Source organism: Trichechus manatus, unplaced genomic scaffold (genome assembly GCF_000243295.1).
Source record: "Trichechus manatus latirostris isolate Lorelei unplaced genomic scaffold, TriManLat1.0 scaffold00082, whole genome shotgun sequence".
NCBI classification, from domain to species: domain Eukaryota; kingdom Metazoa; phylum Chordata; class Mammalia; order Sirenia; family Trichechidae; genus Trichechus; species Trichechus manatus.
In genome coordinates, this window is record NW_004444018.1 from 11,556,871 (window position 1) to 11,573,464 (window position 16,594).

Sequence of the window (16,594 nt, forward strand, 5' to 3'; positions counted from 1 at the left end):
GAAATTAAATAAATGTATATAATCTGAAAGGACATAATTTTAAAGCAAGAAAAAAGCAAATCACACGATGGTTGTGATATGCAAAAAAGATGCCTGGGATAAGACTGGAAGGAAATATAAAATGCACCAAAATAACAATGACGGAAAAATGTAGGGCTGTGGGTGACTTTTCTATTTCTTAATTTTTTTTTTTTTTGTATCATGATTATTATATTTTTGACAGGAAAACAAACTATAAAAGGTTCAAGAATGACCATGCGCTTTAAACTTTAAATTAAAATAAATTTTTATTCAAAGCATCTCTTAAAATTACAGCATCTTTATTCTTATGCTGTTAACTCTGCCAAACTACAACAGCCATATGAAGCATAAAACACTTCAAAAATTTGAATGTAAACCACATTTCTAAAACAAAAAGCAGTCTTAATACACCTCAAATTTTAGATGCCAATGTATTCTGTCCAAGTACGTAGCTTATATAAAAAGAAGAACATTTTAAATGTTTCCATACTAAATAGTTGTGGTAATTTCTTAAACTGTTCCAATTACACAAATATGTTTACAAATGTAACTATTATGGTTAGCCAAAGCTGACTGGAGAAACAAACAAACTCCTGACTTTTGAAGGCCTTAAATTTTATTACCTGTGAACTGGCAAGTATTTGAATTTTTAAAATTCTTACTACCCTTCCTTCTTTAGGTTAATTTATCAAATTTTGAATTTCCCAAGACTGATAAGTGTTGCTTTTCTTTTTTTTTTAATTCATGTAAATCATATTTGAGAGGGAAAATTCAAGAAATGTTGAAACCTAAACAAACACATTCAGATGTTACGGTCTCTCTTACCATGCTTATAAATGCTCCAGGTTAAACTTCTATATACCAGATTACAAACAAAATTCTTCAACCATGACAAATATAAATTCTCTTAATACAAAAACAAAAAAAAAATCCCTCAAGATTTGTAATTTACTGTACAGAGGAATTACATTTTTAAAGTATGTCCTCATCATACACATTATTTGTTACTGTACCTTCTTTCACTTCTTATCAAGACATTTACATACCTCCCCTTCCCCATGGCTACATATTTAAACTAGCTATGTACTGCAACACATTAGGATTTTTTTAATAAAGAAGCCTACGTTCTAGATTATGTTTAAACTACATCAGTAAGATAACACTTCAATTCAAAAAGGAAAATAAGGTGCTAAAGAACCCATATTTCCTTCTACTATTCTGAGGTTTATGCCAATTAGGCAACCTATAAATTACCATGCTATGCATGTTATTTAGTTTCTGCTTAAAACAGAAGCTAAAATGATCGTGGCTTACACCTATATAAAGGAGGTGGACTGCTCAGCTCTTGATTTTTCTGCCTGTGCTTCAGTACGTACATAAAAAGTGATATTTGATAACTTCATCTATTTGGGAAAATGGTTTAAAACCACCACACAAGTTAACACACCTGCAGTTAAAACTAATCCAGAAGCCTACTTATTTGAGTAGCTAATATTTTCTGCAGTGTTTAACTGATAGCTAAATTTAGTGAACAGAAAATAGCTTGGCATGTTATTCTGAAATAAGCAAGAAGGTGGCTTTATGCACTGAAAATATAAATACGGAGGCTTCCACTTGCTAATAATTCTAAACAAGCAGTACAATTACAATTTAGTGTTTGCTAACAAAAGATCTAAAAACAGTTCATTACAAAACAACCCTGTAGATGTCCCATTTCTTAATAAAAATCCAAGTGCCAAATTTCATTACAGGGCCCATAATACACATTTAAAAAAATTACCAATTACCTTGTTACCTAGACTTTGCAAGATTAATCATTCAATTTCAGCAAATGAGAAATATGAAATGTGCAAAAGTTCCCAAGTTAACATGCTAGGGATGACAAGTGCTTTTCAAACCTAAACATCATGGTGAGTTGTAAAGCCCCAAACAGATAGAATAAGACTGATTTTATTCCAATTTTTAAAATTCTGAGCTACTGTGCATGTTAGACCAAGATCCTCAACTATCTATTTCCTTCCAAGTCCATAGCTTCTTAGAACATCTTTCAAAATAGTCAGCTTCCATTTTCTAGCCTCACTGGGCACACTATTTTGCAATTTAAAAACATATATCTTACTCACATATCTTATACTTTCTTGTTTGCTTCAGTGTTTACAGTATTGTTAAACATACTAATATACATTGCTAAAAATGATCTTATAAATAATCTATTTCACGTTCTTTGGCTATGTGTACCATTCTGTTTTTTCACACAAGTGTCTTATTCAGAAAGTGCTTTCTGTGAGAACTGCTTCCAATGAATGCATTAAACTTGCAAAACCTAGCTTCCCACAATATATAGTCTTCTACCCTGCACTGTGCAGTCCCATATTTACAAAATATTTTAAAGTTTACATCAAATCCATTTCCATATAAAAAAGTGCAATTCTCTCACCCCATATTCTGGGGCAATGACATTCTTCATAAATTTCTACAGAATAGCAGCCTATGATAAGCAAATAAGGTGCTTAGCTTATGCCCAAGGATCTACTTTTTAAGTACGACGGGCAGTACTTTTGTACAGTGGAAGAGTCAGTGTTGCAGCTACTGGCGGAGCGGCGCTCCTGTCAGGTTGGCGAGCTCAATGAGAGCCAGGGCTCCATGCAGACGCTCCCGTTGCTCCTGCAGCCGGCGCTGGGCCCCGCTCTTCTCCTCGTCGTCATCCTCGTCAGACTGAAGATACTCCAGAGGGTCCTGCTGCTCCTGGTCAGCCTTCTGAGCGAGCTTGCCTTTCAAGGTGGGGGTCCGCTGCTCTCTCGTTTCCCAATACCTATATGAAATGCTTATGCGTTAGCCATTTGGTATACATTAAATTCTCCAAAGTTTACTTATCTCAAAAAAAGAAAAGTTCCTACCACAGTATTATTTTATGTCTTAGTTTATAAAGCTAGAAAGTGATTTCACATATAGCACATATATTTCCCATTTACAGAAGGAAAAAAACTAAAGTTGAAAGATGTGGAGGGACTTGATCTGGTTCTCATAATCAAAAACTGACAGTTCTGGGTCTCACACTCAACTCTCTAATCATGTGTTTTTGCCATTAAAACTACAGTGGCCTTGAAGATAATATATGAAATGGACTAGAGTAAAATATAGAAAGAGTAGAAAAAAATAGTAATTAGAAACCTATTTATCCTATCCACAGAGAGATGAGAACTTTCTAAGGACTGAGGACTGAAGCGTTAAAAGAAGGAAAAGAGTTAACTATGTAAAAATTTAAACCCACAAACTATGACAAAGGTATTAATGTCTGTGACACAAAGCTTATTCAAAAATATAAGAACATTACCATTACATAGCCAACTGTTAATTCACAGGAGAAAATGCAAATGTTCAGCCCTTTTGGTAACTAAAGAAATGCAAATTTAAGTGACATAAGTATCATTACATAAAAAAAGTCCAAACTAAGCCTTGTACATAGTAGCTTTATTTTTAATAGCCAAAAACAACTGTCCATCAACAAGTGAATGAATAAACAAGATGAGGTATACCTATACTGTGGCTGACTACTTAACAATAAAAGGAATGAACTGTTGATACACTCAGCAACATCGATGAATCTCAAAATAATTATATTGAGTGAAAGAAGCCAAATAGAGTACACACTACATAACTCTACATAAAACTGTGGAAAACGCAAATCAATTTTTAGAGACAGAAAGCAGATCAGTGGTTGTTTGGGCAGAAGACTAGAAGGGGTTGGGGGATGGATTACAAACATGTATGAGGCAACTTTTAGAAGTGATGGATATGCTCACTATCTTGACTGTCGTGATGATTTCACAGATATATACGTATGTCAAAATGTATCAAATTGTATACTTTAAATACGTGCAGTTTATTGTATGTCAATTATACTTCAATAAAGCTGTTAGGAAATTACATATAAAAAATAACTACTAGATTTCAGGAAATCCAAAATACTCATACTGGAAAAATTTGGAAATACCCATTGAAGCATAAACAAAGAAATGCAAATAGGTCAGTATGACTTGAAGGACAGCTAGAAAAGGAGAATGGCAAAAGATAAGTTTAGCACGGTCAGCAGCAATAGAAATATTTAGTTTAATGTGCCCATGGAACATTCCATACAAGTAAAGAATTTCTGTGGCAATCCTGACAAATTGTCCTTGGCTTAAATAATCAAGTCATATTTTCAGATTCCATTATCTGGTTCTTATGTATTTTGTACAAAAAAAACATGGAGTTTACTCATTCAAATATTTATCAAAGCCATAAGCTATGCTAGACCCTGGGGACACAGCAGAAAGATAACACCTGCCCTCGTGGAGCATATGGTCCAGCAGGGAAGGTGGACACTGAACAAGTAATAAGCCTGTGGTGGATGTTCTGAAAGGGAAAACACAGTGTGTTATAAAATTGTCTATTAAGTGGGTCTAACCTTGTTTTGGGGGGTGGTGAGCAGGTCAGGGAAGGCCTTCCTGAAGTGATGTTCAACCTGATTGAGACCTGAAGGGTGAGCAAAGAGTGACTAAACGAAGGGGACATGAGCACTGCAGGCAGGAGGCAGTATGCACAAATGCCCTGACGCTGCAGTGACAGGGTGTTGAAACAAATGAGAAGCCCAGTGTGGCTGGAGGCGGTTGTGTTAGCAGAGGTGGGTGGAGCTACTGCAGCACAGTTACAGATTTGGAACTTTATCCTAAGTGCAGAGGAAAGCCAATGAAGCTGGGGAGTGGCATGATCAGACATTGCTGGCTTATATACACAATAAGTGAATCCTTGAATATCCTTAGAGGATATTTTTTGGCACTGACCTCCTTGTTGCCATTAAAAAAATTAAATTGGGCACTTTGGGGAACTTCACTTCAGAAGAACTTCTAACCTCTATCCCTGTTATAATCAGCATGCATCTAACTCTAATATAAGAAAATGAAGAGGTTGCACTAATAGCAAACGAAATACACTACACATAAAGCATTCTTTACAAACAATGTTACTAAAAAGGTACATATTGATTAAAGGGGAAAATGCATGCTTTTAAAATTAATTATGGTCTGGACACTCATACTCGTTGTTCTCAGACGGTAGTCTTCTATCACACAGACCCTAACACCACTCCTAACAGCCCTGTGGTTTAAGATAAAGCTCAATTTCAAATTATTTTATAAAATGCAGATAAAAGCAACTTATTTAAAACGAGAGAACTGTGAAGTCCCTAACATAAATCCAAGCCCTCAACATAGACTTTCCCAGAGGCCTAAATGCAGGGTCCCTTACTTTGCCAACCACTCTGCAGCAGCCTTGTTGTCCGCAGCCTGGTGCTTGCTGAGTGTGTCTGTGAGCTCCTCTCGCTTCAGCCTGGCATATGGGTGCTTTGGGCAGTGGCGGTTTGCATGGGTGAATCTGCTTAGACAGCCTTCAAAACACGGGGGGAAACACTTATCAGAATCTGTACATCCAGCAAATAGACATGGAAAAATGCTTAGTTTCACTGGTATCTAAGAAAAGTAAATTAAAGACAGTGAGGTTTAGCATTCTATAATTTGAAGGGGAAGAAATTCCTAAAAACAGTATTATCATTAATACTAGTGAGGGGAATGGTGGGACGGGGTCTTTCCCGACTTGGTCATGGCAATGTAAACGTGTCCAATACCTCTGGGACATGTTACAACAAGAGTCATGAAAGGGTTCAAGACCTCTGACCCAGTAATTCCTTTACTGGAATCTATCATAAGGAAATACCCTAAAGGACGAACAAATTAAATACTCTACATCCAACATTGAGGCAATCATTGTGCACATACTTAGGCAAAGTCACTAGATGAAATATTCATAGACATTTCTAACATCTGTAACAATAATCAAGAAAACTACAGAGCAACAGGATAAAACTGTGCTTAATTTCAAATATAACTGTAAAAATGTGCGTAAGAAAAACATCTGATAAGAAAATACTATCAGCAAGTGTTAAGATCTTAAAATTTTCCCCTCTTTACTGAAAATTTAGACAATAATGTGCTTACTTCAATTTAAGAGTCAGAAAGTTTAAAACCAAAGTAAAAGCCTACCCTAAAGGCTGTATTTACTTCTGTAAATTTTTCTACTGCCTATAACTGGATATAGTATTCTTATCTGTCCTTTAAGATTTTCATCTTAATACTTTATTTATAAGTCAATCATTTCAAAGTTCAACATGGGATATAATAACAAGGAAGAAAACTTATATGTTTTATAAAATAAAAAATTTCTCCCTCCCAAAAATTCAAGCAAGGTATTTTAACTTTTAACTCACAACTAGTTAGTCCATAAACTTAACTTCAAACACCATACCATTTTCTGAACAAACAAAAGGTTTCTCTCCGGTGTGAAGACGCTGATGTGTTTTGAGCTGCCCGCTTTGAACAAAGGCTTTTCCACAGTCTGGATAGTCACACATATATGGTCTCTCACCTGTGTAGACAGATGTTATATATTATTTCTAAGAGAATAAGGTGAGAAGAAGAGTGGGGAGAAAGAAAGAATCAACCTTTATATAGGTCATGCCCCCAAACGACAATGAAACACATGTCACAGTCTCCACAGAACCAGGAGGGGAAATACTAACAAGAGCACTTCGATGAAATCAAACAGCTCTCAGCTTAGAAGCACAATATTATTTTTTTTAGGCCTTGAGCTTTTACTTTAGGATCAAATTCTTGAAGTTATTATCTTCAGCTTATCCCCTTTTTTAATCCCTCATAATCCAAATCAGTAGCTGTTGCTGATTCTTTAAATGTCTCCCACTCTGGCGTCTGGGGTCTTAAAAGCTAGCGAGCGGCCATCTAAGATGCATCAATTAGTCCCAACTCACCTGGAGCAAAGGAGAATGAAGAACATCAAAGACACAAGGAAAATATTAGCCCAAGAAACAAAAGAGGCCACATAAACCAGAGACTCCATCAGCCTGAGACCAGAAGAGCTAGATGGTGCCCGGCTTACCACTAATGATCCCCCTGACAGGGAACACAACAGAGAGTTCCTGATGGAGCAGGAGAAAAGTGGGGTGCAGAACTCAAATTCTAGTAAAAAGACCAGACTTAATGGTTTGACTGAGACTGGAGCAACCCCAGAAGATGTGACCCCGGACTCTCTGTTAACCCAGAACTAAAACCATTCCCAAAGCCAACTCTTCAGACAAAGGATAGACTGGACTGTAAGACATAAAATGATACCCATGAAGAGTGTGCTTCTTAGTTCAAGTAGATATACGAGACTAAATGGGCAGCTTCTGTCTGGAGGTGAGATGAGAAGGCAGAAAAGGGATAGGAGCTGGTTAACTGGACACAGGAAATCTGGGGTGGAAAGGAGGAATGTGAGGTCACATTATAGGGATAGCAACTAGGGTCACATAACAACATGTGTATAAATTTTTTTATGAGAAACTAACTTGAGCTGTAAACTTACACCTAAAGCACAATAAAAAAAAAATTAACTGATTTAAAAAAAAATGTCTCCCACTCCTGCTTTCCTACTGTCAACCTCCATGGTCGAGACTGGCAGCCCCCCAGCTGGAATGTACCCTCTGACAGGCTCCCAGCTAGCCTCTGGTCTCTCCCTCTTCAGAGTGCTTCCAGAGTAGCTGGCATAGAACTCTGCTTTTGTCACACCAACCAATCGTCTAACCCACTACCGTCAAGTCAATTCCAACTCATAACGACTCTGTAAGAGAGCGGAACTGCCCCATAGGGTTTCCAAGGAGCAGCTGGTAGATCTGAACTGCTGACCTTTTAGTTAGCAGCTGAGCTCTTAACCACTGCACCACTAGGGCTCCCAGCTCCCATCGATCCCCTAAGCCACCTCAAATCCTATTACACTCAGTTCCCTGGTAAACAGCATAGGGGCTGAGGCATATAAGTACTTTTGGTGACAGTGCTCATGGTCACATAGTGAGTGAATTGTAGATCCAGGAATGGGATGCAGGGCTCTTTTCATTATGCCACATAGTCTTATCTGTGCTGGCGACAAGTGTTCTATGGCCTGTATATCAGTTATTTGGTGTATTTCAAAGTAGTCAGATTGAAAAAAATATAAAAATTCTCAAAATTGGATATTTCATTAAGTAATAATTTTACTAAATAGTACCTGAAGTCAAAACTTCTAAACACTTTAGCTTATAATACTTTATAATTAAAACTGCTGATTTTCAGAAACTTAGCTAAGAAAACTATATTCTACCATATCATCAGAATATCTTTTCAAAAACCAAAGGGGAAAAAAAAAATGATGACCATAATCACAGTGGAAAAAAAAGAAGACTGATTTTCAAGCCCAAATTCTAGACCAGTACTATCCACTAGAAATATAAGCCTGCTTTTAGTAGCCATGTTAAAAAAACAAAAGTAAAAAGAAACAGGTAAAATTAATTTTAATAAGTGTATTTACTGCCCATCTCAATTTGGACTAGCCACTTTTCAAGTGCTCAATAGCCACATGTTCTAGTAGCTACTATAGGCAGTCCCTAGATTATGAATGAGTTCCGTTCCTAAGTCTATCTTTAAGTTGAATTTGTACATTAAGTCCGAACAGTTAGGTACGGTTCGTATCTAACATCAGTCAAATGTTTGTCTTAGTATATAGTATATAGTGTACCTTTCTATGCATAAAAACATTAAAGAAACACTTCCAGATACACTAAAACATCTTTAATATAATATTACTGTATTAATAATGTTTTGATGCATATCACAAAGTAGCACCCGTTTGTTATTATGAACCATCGTACATACCTCAGATTTTTAATATAATAGGCTTTACAGGGGTTGGTTTGTAACTACAGGTTGTATGTTGAGGTGGATGTTCATAACCCAGGAACTGCCTGTATACCAGCTACCAGCATAGATCTAGACTAAGGGTATTAGAAGGTATAAGACTGCAGTTAATTGGTTCTTTGTGCCTCCGTTTCTTCATCTGGAAATGACTGGATGAACCATAGATTCCTTCTTCTGGGGCCAACTTCCTATATGAAGAGACCAAGGACCCTCTATAACTTATTTTTTGGGTCTCTATATGGTACTTGAAATGAAAATATAATTTCTGTATACAAATAAAGATGCTACATATATAGAAAATATGCAGTATGATAATCTTGGCATAAATGCCTATAATACATTTAATTCTGAAAAATCATAGTTCACCATAGATTTGATGGCTAGGTCAAACACTCAGATGGCACACTGAGGACTCTAGAAATCCTATTCAAAACTTCACGATTACTGTTTCAGTACTTGGCCTACAAATGAGTTTTAACAATTACACACATAATGTAAGAGCATATCAAGTAAAATTCAGGAAGGTAGAAGGATGGAACTAAGTTTAGCAACAACATGCCTGTGACATAGCTATTAATTACCACGTTAACTTTAGAAGTCACATGGTATCAATGTTCTCCTTGCCCCTAAAAAACAAACTGACTACACAGTGCCTGTTTTTTAAAGCTTCACAACCAATAGTGGTAATAGGAAATATAAGGCAAACTGAAAAATTAATTTATAGGCCCAAATATCAAATCAGTTTTCAGTAAAATGTTACTTTTGGCCTTCTCTAAAATTTTCTCAGCTTACCTGTATGAGTCCTTTTGTGGGCCTGGAGTGATTTTTCCCGTGGAAACACCCTATTACAGATGTTACAACGGATTCTACTGGACGAATGCTCTCCTTCATTTATCAAATCCCGGACGGTATCTGCTCTGGGTCTACCACGTCGGATTCCATCCTGTAAACCATTTTTATAAACATTAATATAATGTTTCTCCCTCTACTCATTAAAGCAAGATAGCATTAAAAAAAAAAAAAATTTAAAGCTTTCTTGGGTGACCTCAGCAAAAATGCCACAGTAGGTAGCTCCAAGGGTCCATCCTTCCACAAAACCTCCCAAAAATTGAGCAAAAACTGTCAGAATTGTCAGAACTCTGGAAAACAATCAAAGATTTACAGCAACCAAGTGAACACTGAATCAAGAAAAAGGCAACTGAAAAACAATTAGGAAAGCTTTGCAGCATTTTTACTGGTCCCACTCCCCACTCTAGTGGTCTTGAAGACAGCAGCCTGTGTACCAGTGAGGGACCCTGGTTCCTGGATGAGGAGGGAGCAGAGCAGACCTTATTGTGAAAAAACTGTTTGTCTGTTTTGGCCTGTCTAGAGGCTATGTGAAGGACCGACACAAGATGCTTGTCTTTGTTTCGCGTTAGGTTGGAACTCTCCCAAGGTGAAAAAGCACCTACACATAGGGCATTCCTTGAAAACCTCTTAAGGCACATGAACAAATTGCTTCCACCTGGAGCAAAAGATTTGCGGCAAACATAAGGCACGCTGAAAGCCTGGGAGGAAAAGCTGAGGAGAGAATTTCTCTGAGAAATTCGGGCACCGAAAAGTGCCCACATACACTGGAGAATTCAGAAACCCACACACATGCCTAGTGCCGGAAGCATGTTCAGAAAGCCCCTGAGAAGACCTAAGTGTTCACTTGTGGCTGCTCTCTATGTTCAGCACAAGAAAGGAGTAAAGGCTAAGGCAGTGGTAAATGGCCTGGCTAAGCTGTACCTCTGAATATAACATTGTTTGGAAACAAGGTATTTCTTTGAAGATGTTATCAGTTAACAAGGTCATGTCAGAGTAGGATGGGTCCTGACTCTATGTAAGTGGTGACTTACAAAAGGGGAGATCAGACACAGACACAGAGTGACACCAGGGGAAGACAATACATCTAAAAGCCAAGGAATGCCAAGAAATGCCCAGGGCTACCAGAAACTGGAAGAGATGAGGAAGGATCTTCCTCTAGAGTAGACAGAGACAGCATGGCTCTGCTGACACCCTGAATTCAGACTCCTAGGCTCCAGAACTGTGAGACAATAAGTTTCTGTTCTTTAAAGCCACCTACTTTGAGGTACTGTGTTACAACAGCCCTAGCAAACTAAGATAGAGTTTGGTACCAGGAACTGAGATGCTGTTGTAACAAATACTTAAAAATATGGAAGTAGCTTTGGAATTAGGTAATGGGTAGAAGACTGGAAGAGTTCTGAGGTGCTTGATAGTAAAAGCCTAGATTACCTAAGAGACTGTTGGTAGAATTATGGACGTTAAAGGTGATTCTGGTAAGGCTCAGAAAGAAGTAGGGAAAGCTTCTATCATCATGAATAGAATATTGCTAGAAATACGGGCATTAAACCTGCTTCTGGGAAGGCCTTAAAAGAAAATGATAAACATGTTATTGTACAGTGGAGGGAAGGTGATCCTTGTTATAAGATAGCAAAGAACTTGGCTGAATTATGTTCAAGTGGTTTGTGGAAAATAGAACTTGTAAGTGATGGACCTGGATATTTGGCTAAGTCAATTTCTAAGTAAAATCTTAAAGGGGCAGTCTGGTTTCTCCTTGCTGCTTATAATGAAATGCAAGAGGAAAGAGATAAATTGAGGAGTGAATTATTAGGCAAAAAGGATCCAGAACTTGAAGATTTGGAGAAAGCTCAGCCTGTCCATGCTGTAGAAACTGAGAAAACATGCTCTGGGAAGAACAACAAGGGTGTGGCTAGACAACCATTTGCTAAAGAGATCAGGCAGGTAGACTATGGATCCAATTAATCATCTCAGCAAAAACAATGCCAGCAAGGGGACAGAGACAGACAAAATGAAGGAAAGCTGTCCAATTCCTGGCATTCCATAGGCAGGAAACAGGCTGAAGGAACTAGTTGGCTGCAAACATCTGTTATCCTTCAAGATAAGGAAAAGATGATCCTGGGAGCTATTCAGAAGCCAGTAGTACTGCCACTATGGGTCTGGGGCGGGGGGGGGGGGGCGGGGGATGGGGACACCACTTCCTCGGTTCCAGAAGGCGGGACCAACGCTTAGGTGTCAGAGGCTAGGGCCATATCCTCAATTTCGACATAAAGACCTAAATTCTTCTGAAAGCTTAAATTCTTCCAAAGACTTACAAACATTCGCCTGAAACCTTTAAGGGTAATAATAAGCTACAGCAAAATTCCCTTCACATTTTCACTTTGAGAGAAAAGCTCAATCCCTACATGGATGAGTTATCTTATAGGATAAATTATGTTTCTAAAAGTCAGATACTGAAATCTATTTCTAGTGCAAGTTAATGACCTGATGTCAGTCTTGTACTGTGAAGCCAAATTAGTTGTACACTTATTTTACTAATTTTATCCTAAAAGTCGATAGAAAGTTTTAAAAAATGTAACGAAGTTCTTCCTTATTTTCATTTAGTCTTTAGGTATCAGTAATGTATTAAGCAGGAAAACCAAAAGATTATTAATAACTAAAAAAGTAATTTTATGTTTGTAGTATAAATTTTCATTATATCTTGCAAATATTTATTAATTTTTTTTATTAAGCATGTGAGAAGGCACTGTGGTAGATTATATTATTATAAAAATATTCATTGTCCCTCTCTGTGGGTCCTAATGAGGCTGACTTGGCAACTTGCTTGACTTGTTTGGCCAATAAATGTGAATGGAAGTGATGAGTGCCACTTCTGAGCAAAAGCTTTGAAGCCATCACATCCTCTTCTCTCTTTTCTCTCTGCCTGGATAATACAATAGATAAACCAAAATAGGGCCTGGAAAATTGTGAAGATAGGTCAATAGTCTGATGATGAGGGGCCAAAATCAGTTGGTAAATGATGGATAGCTTCTCCATAGGCAGAGGAGGCAGCATTGGGCAGGAACAAACAAGAGAACAAGAGAAAGCTGACACTGGGTATGCAGGACACAGATGTCAACACCTCCCCTGGGAACTGTGGCAACGAACAGATAGTAAATGAACATCAATGTTCTCAAAACCATGGCTGTTAGCGCCCCTAACAGGCCACTGGAGGAAACACTGAGAGGATGAGGTGGGAGGGGATGTTACTGGCACTGGCAATATTATAAGCTTGTCTCCTGTCTTCCCAAAAAGGGACCAGACTCAATGCAATGAGCATGATTCATCCATGATGCATGTGGAGATAAAGAACTACAAGTAATTTAGAGAAATAAAGTAAAAGGGGCTGGGAATCTCTACCTTTAATCCAGTACACTGACCACAAATCAAACTAGATGACTTCCTTAAATAAAAGTATATGCCCGACCTTTCCCCTTAAGGCTGCAGAAGCTAAATGAATGAACTTTTGAAGCTGTATTTGGATTACTTCTTCTATAAAAGAACAAATTAAAATCAACTCATCAAATTTATGAAACACCTACAATATGAAAGACTGTGTGGGGAAGAGAAAAAGAAATATAAAACAGCCTTTTCACTTTTACATATTCTTTATAACTTCCGGTATATTTCACTTCTGAAAAGAGGTAGACAAAGTGAAAATAAAATTCAGACCCATGCACTGTGCTAGCAACTTCTGTAAAAGGCTTGTGTGAAGATAAGTGTGTTTCAGGCCAAAAAGAACCTACCTATAGATTTTATTTGGTTGTTTGAACCCACCCAGCTACTCTGCAGAAGACGTGGCAACCTGCTCCTGTAAAGATTACATCCCAGAAAACCCTATGGGGCAATTCTACTCTGTCATGTGGGGTTGCTGTAAGTCGAAATCGACTCAACACCACCTAACAACATGTTAATATTAATCTTCTTGGACAATCCAAAATTATATTTAAGAATCAGATAATAAAAGCAAAATCTTCCACAAGCACTTGTGCATGTATACTCAACTATATAATATAACCTAATGTATATTAAAAACAAAAAGATTAAAACAGGTAAGGATGTTAACACAGAAAAATATCTAGGATACCTATCCATCATAATAGGGGCTACCATAGACCCAGCTAACAGCAATTGTTCCCTTCACTAACTTACTCAGCACTATCACAAATACTTCTACTGCTTGTTCTTCTAATTTTTACTGAGATGCTGTTTCAAGTGTTGAAGTGTGTCATAGTTTTCTAACTTTATAGTTCTTTAATAACAATGTCATTAGTAACATAAAAAGTGTATCAGTTTCCTCAAACAAGTTTCAACATCTTCGCTACAAGTAAAATGATGACCTAAACTTGTTTTAATTTACAGTATTTGCCAATATAAATGCGCTTAACACTAGATGATTTATATATCTTTAGTAAACTGCTAATCTTATCTGTCCACTTAACAAATGGAATCTGGATAGTAACCTTACGTTAGCACCATTCATTCATTCCACAAATATTATTGAGCACCTTGAATTTACAAAGTGTTAAGGTATTAAAGTCGAATCGTCTACTACCAGACAGAAATGGTCCTGGCCCTCCTGGAGCTTAGTCAATAGAGCTAAGTATAAGTCAGCAGAGAGGCCACCCAAACACACACGGCGGGATTGTTGTTGTTACGTGCTGTCCAGTCGATTTCAGGCTCATAGCGACCCTGTGTGACAGAGTAGAACTGCCCCATTGGGTTTTCTAGGCTGTAATCTTTAGGGGAGCATGGAGTGATCTGCCAGGTCTTTTTCCTGAGAAATCGCTGTTTAGGAGCCAAGCGCTTACCCTTTGCGCCACCAGGGCTCCTTAGAGCAGGATTAGAAGCCACAAAAACTCTGACCATAGTTGCAGCTCTCCCATTACATAAGCTGTGTGATCCTGGGGAGGTCCCTTCACCAATCCCTCTTAGCCTCAGTTGCCTGATCTGTAAAATGAAGGTTTGAACCAGGTGATCACATCCTTTCCAGCTCTAAACAGAGACTGCGAGCAGTTGGAGGTTATTGACAAAACCGTCCCATTCCATTATGTGCTCTCAGCACCTAGTAAAGTAGCACGCTGATGGACGAAAGGCAGCGAGGGCCGAACTTGCATTGGGAAAGATTCTTGCTCCTAGGCGCTCTCTGCAGAGCATCTTGTGGCAGGGCCGGCGGAAATCGGCTGTGATGGGGCAAAAACTGGGCACCACCCTCTCCTTCCCGCACCCAGTGAAACGGCTCAACGTCAACGGCCCCTTTCCTCCTTCTCTGATCAGAGAGGACTCGGCGCTCGGCCGAAAGGCTTGCTGTGGCCATTGACCCGGTCTCCTCTCTCTCCCCAGGCCATGTTCCCACACACTGCACCTGCTAGACAAACGTCTCGGGTCTCTCCCCTGCGCCCCGGCCGGGCCACGTGACCACTGTCCCGCCCTTCATACACAGGGGCCCGTTTTTTGGCGCGCGGCAGTGACGTCAGCGCCCTGTCAGTCGCCACCGCCCCCTCCAGCGACCAGAGCAACTTCGCGTTTTAAACTTGGCCCCGCCCCGCCCGCCCGCCCGCCGCGTCCCTGGCGCTGCCGGCTCCCGGGCCGCGCCGTTAACGGGCCTTCTTCTGCCCCGCGCTGCGCCCCGCCCCGCCCGCGCCGCTCACCTTGAGGTGGCCGCTGTCAGGACTGCTGGCTTCCTCCTCGTCTTCACCCCCCGAGGCGGCGGGTGGGGGCGCCCCCCGGCCCCGAAGCCCTGGGTGCTCGGCAGCGGCGGCCGGCGAGGTGGCCGAGGCAGCACTCCCCGAGGCCCCGGGGCTTAGCGTCACGTTGTGCGCGTTCTCGCCCCAGCGCCACGGGTACACCATGAAGTCGCTGAAGCCAGGGCTGGTGGGGATGAGCGGCGGCGGCGGCTCCGGCTCCCCTCCGCTGCCGCACGTGGGCTTGATCGGGGTCGTCCTGATGACTGACACTAGCACCCGCTTCGGGGAGTCATGGCAGAAGATAACGGGCGGCGGCTGCGGCGGGTTGTCCGCCATCGCCGACTCCACGCCCCGGATCATCGCCCCGCCCTGATCCGCAGCTCCGGCGGCCCCGGGGCCGCACTCCCCAAGTCCGGGTCTGCCCCTTGCTCTACGCGCCCGCGCTACTCCGAGTCGCCGGCTTTCAGTCCCGCTGGCTCATGGCTGGCGGACGTTTCCCGGATTCCTGCGCAGCGGCCACCAAAGGAGTTCAGCGGAACGGCTCACCCGGCACGGAGCTGGCAGGGCCGGACCCCAGCCCCGGGTCAAGCCCGCCCTCCGCTCTTTGTACTCCCTAACGCAGGCTGCAGCGGCGGCAAACAACCGGTGGCCTGGCCCTTGCAGTGACAGGAAAACAGGACGCGCTGCGCTGAACCCCCGAAAATAACAACCTGCCGCCGCGGTCCCTGCTCTGGCTTTTCCCGCGTTACATTTCGCGCCTGGGCGGAACCAATCACCGCGAGGCCCCTGCCCGCTGGCCGCAGCAGCGACTGACAAGTCGCGCGAGCCAATGGCCGGGCCTGGACTTCTTTCTAGCGCAGCGGGGCGGAGTCGGGCCTGCGCGCGGGTCCTTTCTGCCGTGCTATTGGTTGCCGCTCTTATATTTTTTGCTGCCTCGAGGGCCAACTGTGTTCGAAACTTTGGGAGAGCGCGCGATGTAGACACTCACCCAGACACACCCTCCAGAAGCCCCGCCCAGCCTCTGCGCTGTTTGTTGGGGTCTGAGACGAGCTGGGGCGGGGGCGGGCCTAAGAGGGGTGCTGATTGGAGAGTCTTCGGGGAGCGGGCGGGGCTGGAGGGGAGGTCGTTGGTCAGCGGCGGCGCGCTCCCCGCTCGGCCACGCCCCGCCAGTCCCGCCCGCCTGTGGCT

General features: G+C 41.1%; 1 protein-coding gene across 1 annotated transcript; it reads right to left on the reverse strand.

Moving 5' to 3' along the window:
- Positions 1 to 268: 268 nt before the first annotated feature.
- Positions 269 to 16,146, reverse strand: ZNF367 (zinc finger protein 367). The gene is made up of 5 exons (XM_004381335.1): positions 15,371 to 16,146; positions 9,630 to 9,780; positions 6,361 to 6,480; positions 5,308 to 5,446; positions 269 to 2,833 (listed from the first exon to the last, which is right to left on the reverse strand). The coding sequence occupies exons 1-5, from the start codon at positions 15,764 to 15,766 to the stop codon at positions 2,608 to 2,610; spliced, it is 1,032 nt and encodes a 343-aa protein (XP_004381392.1). The 5' UTR covers positions 15,767 to 16,146; the 3' UTR covers positions 269 to 2,607.
- Between the last annotated feature and the right edge of the window lie 448 nt (positions 16,147 to 16,594).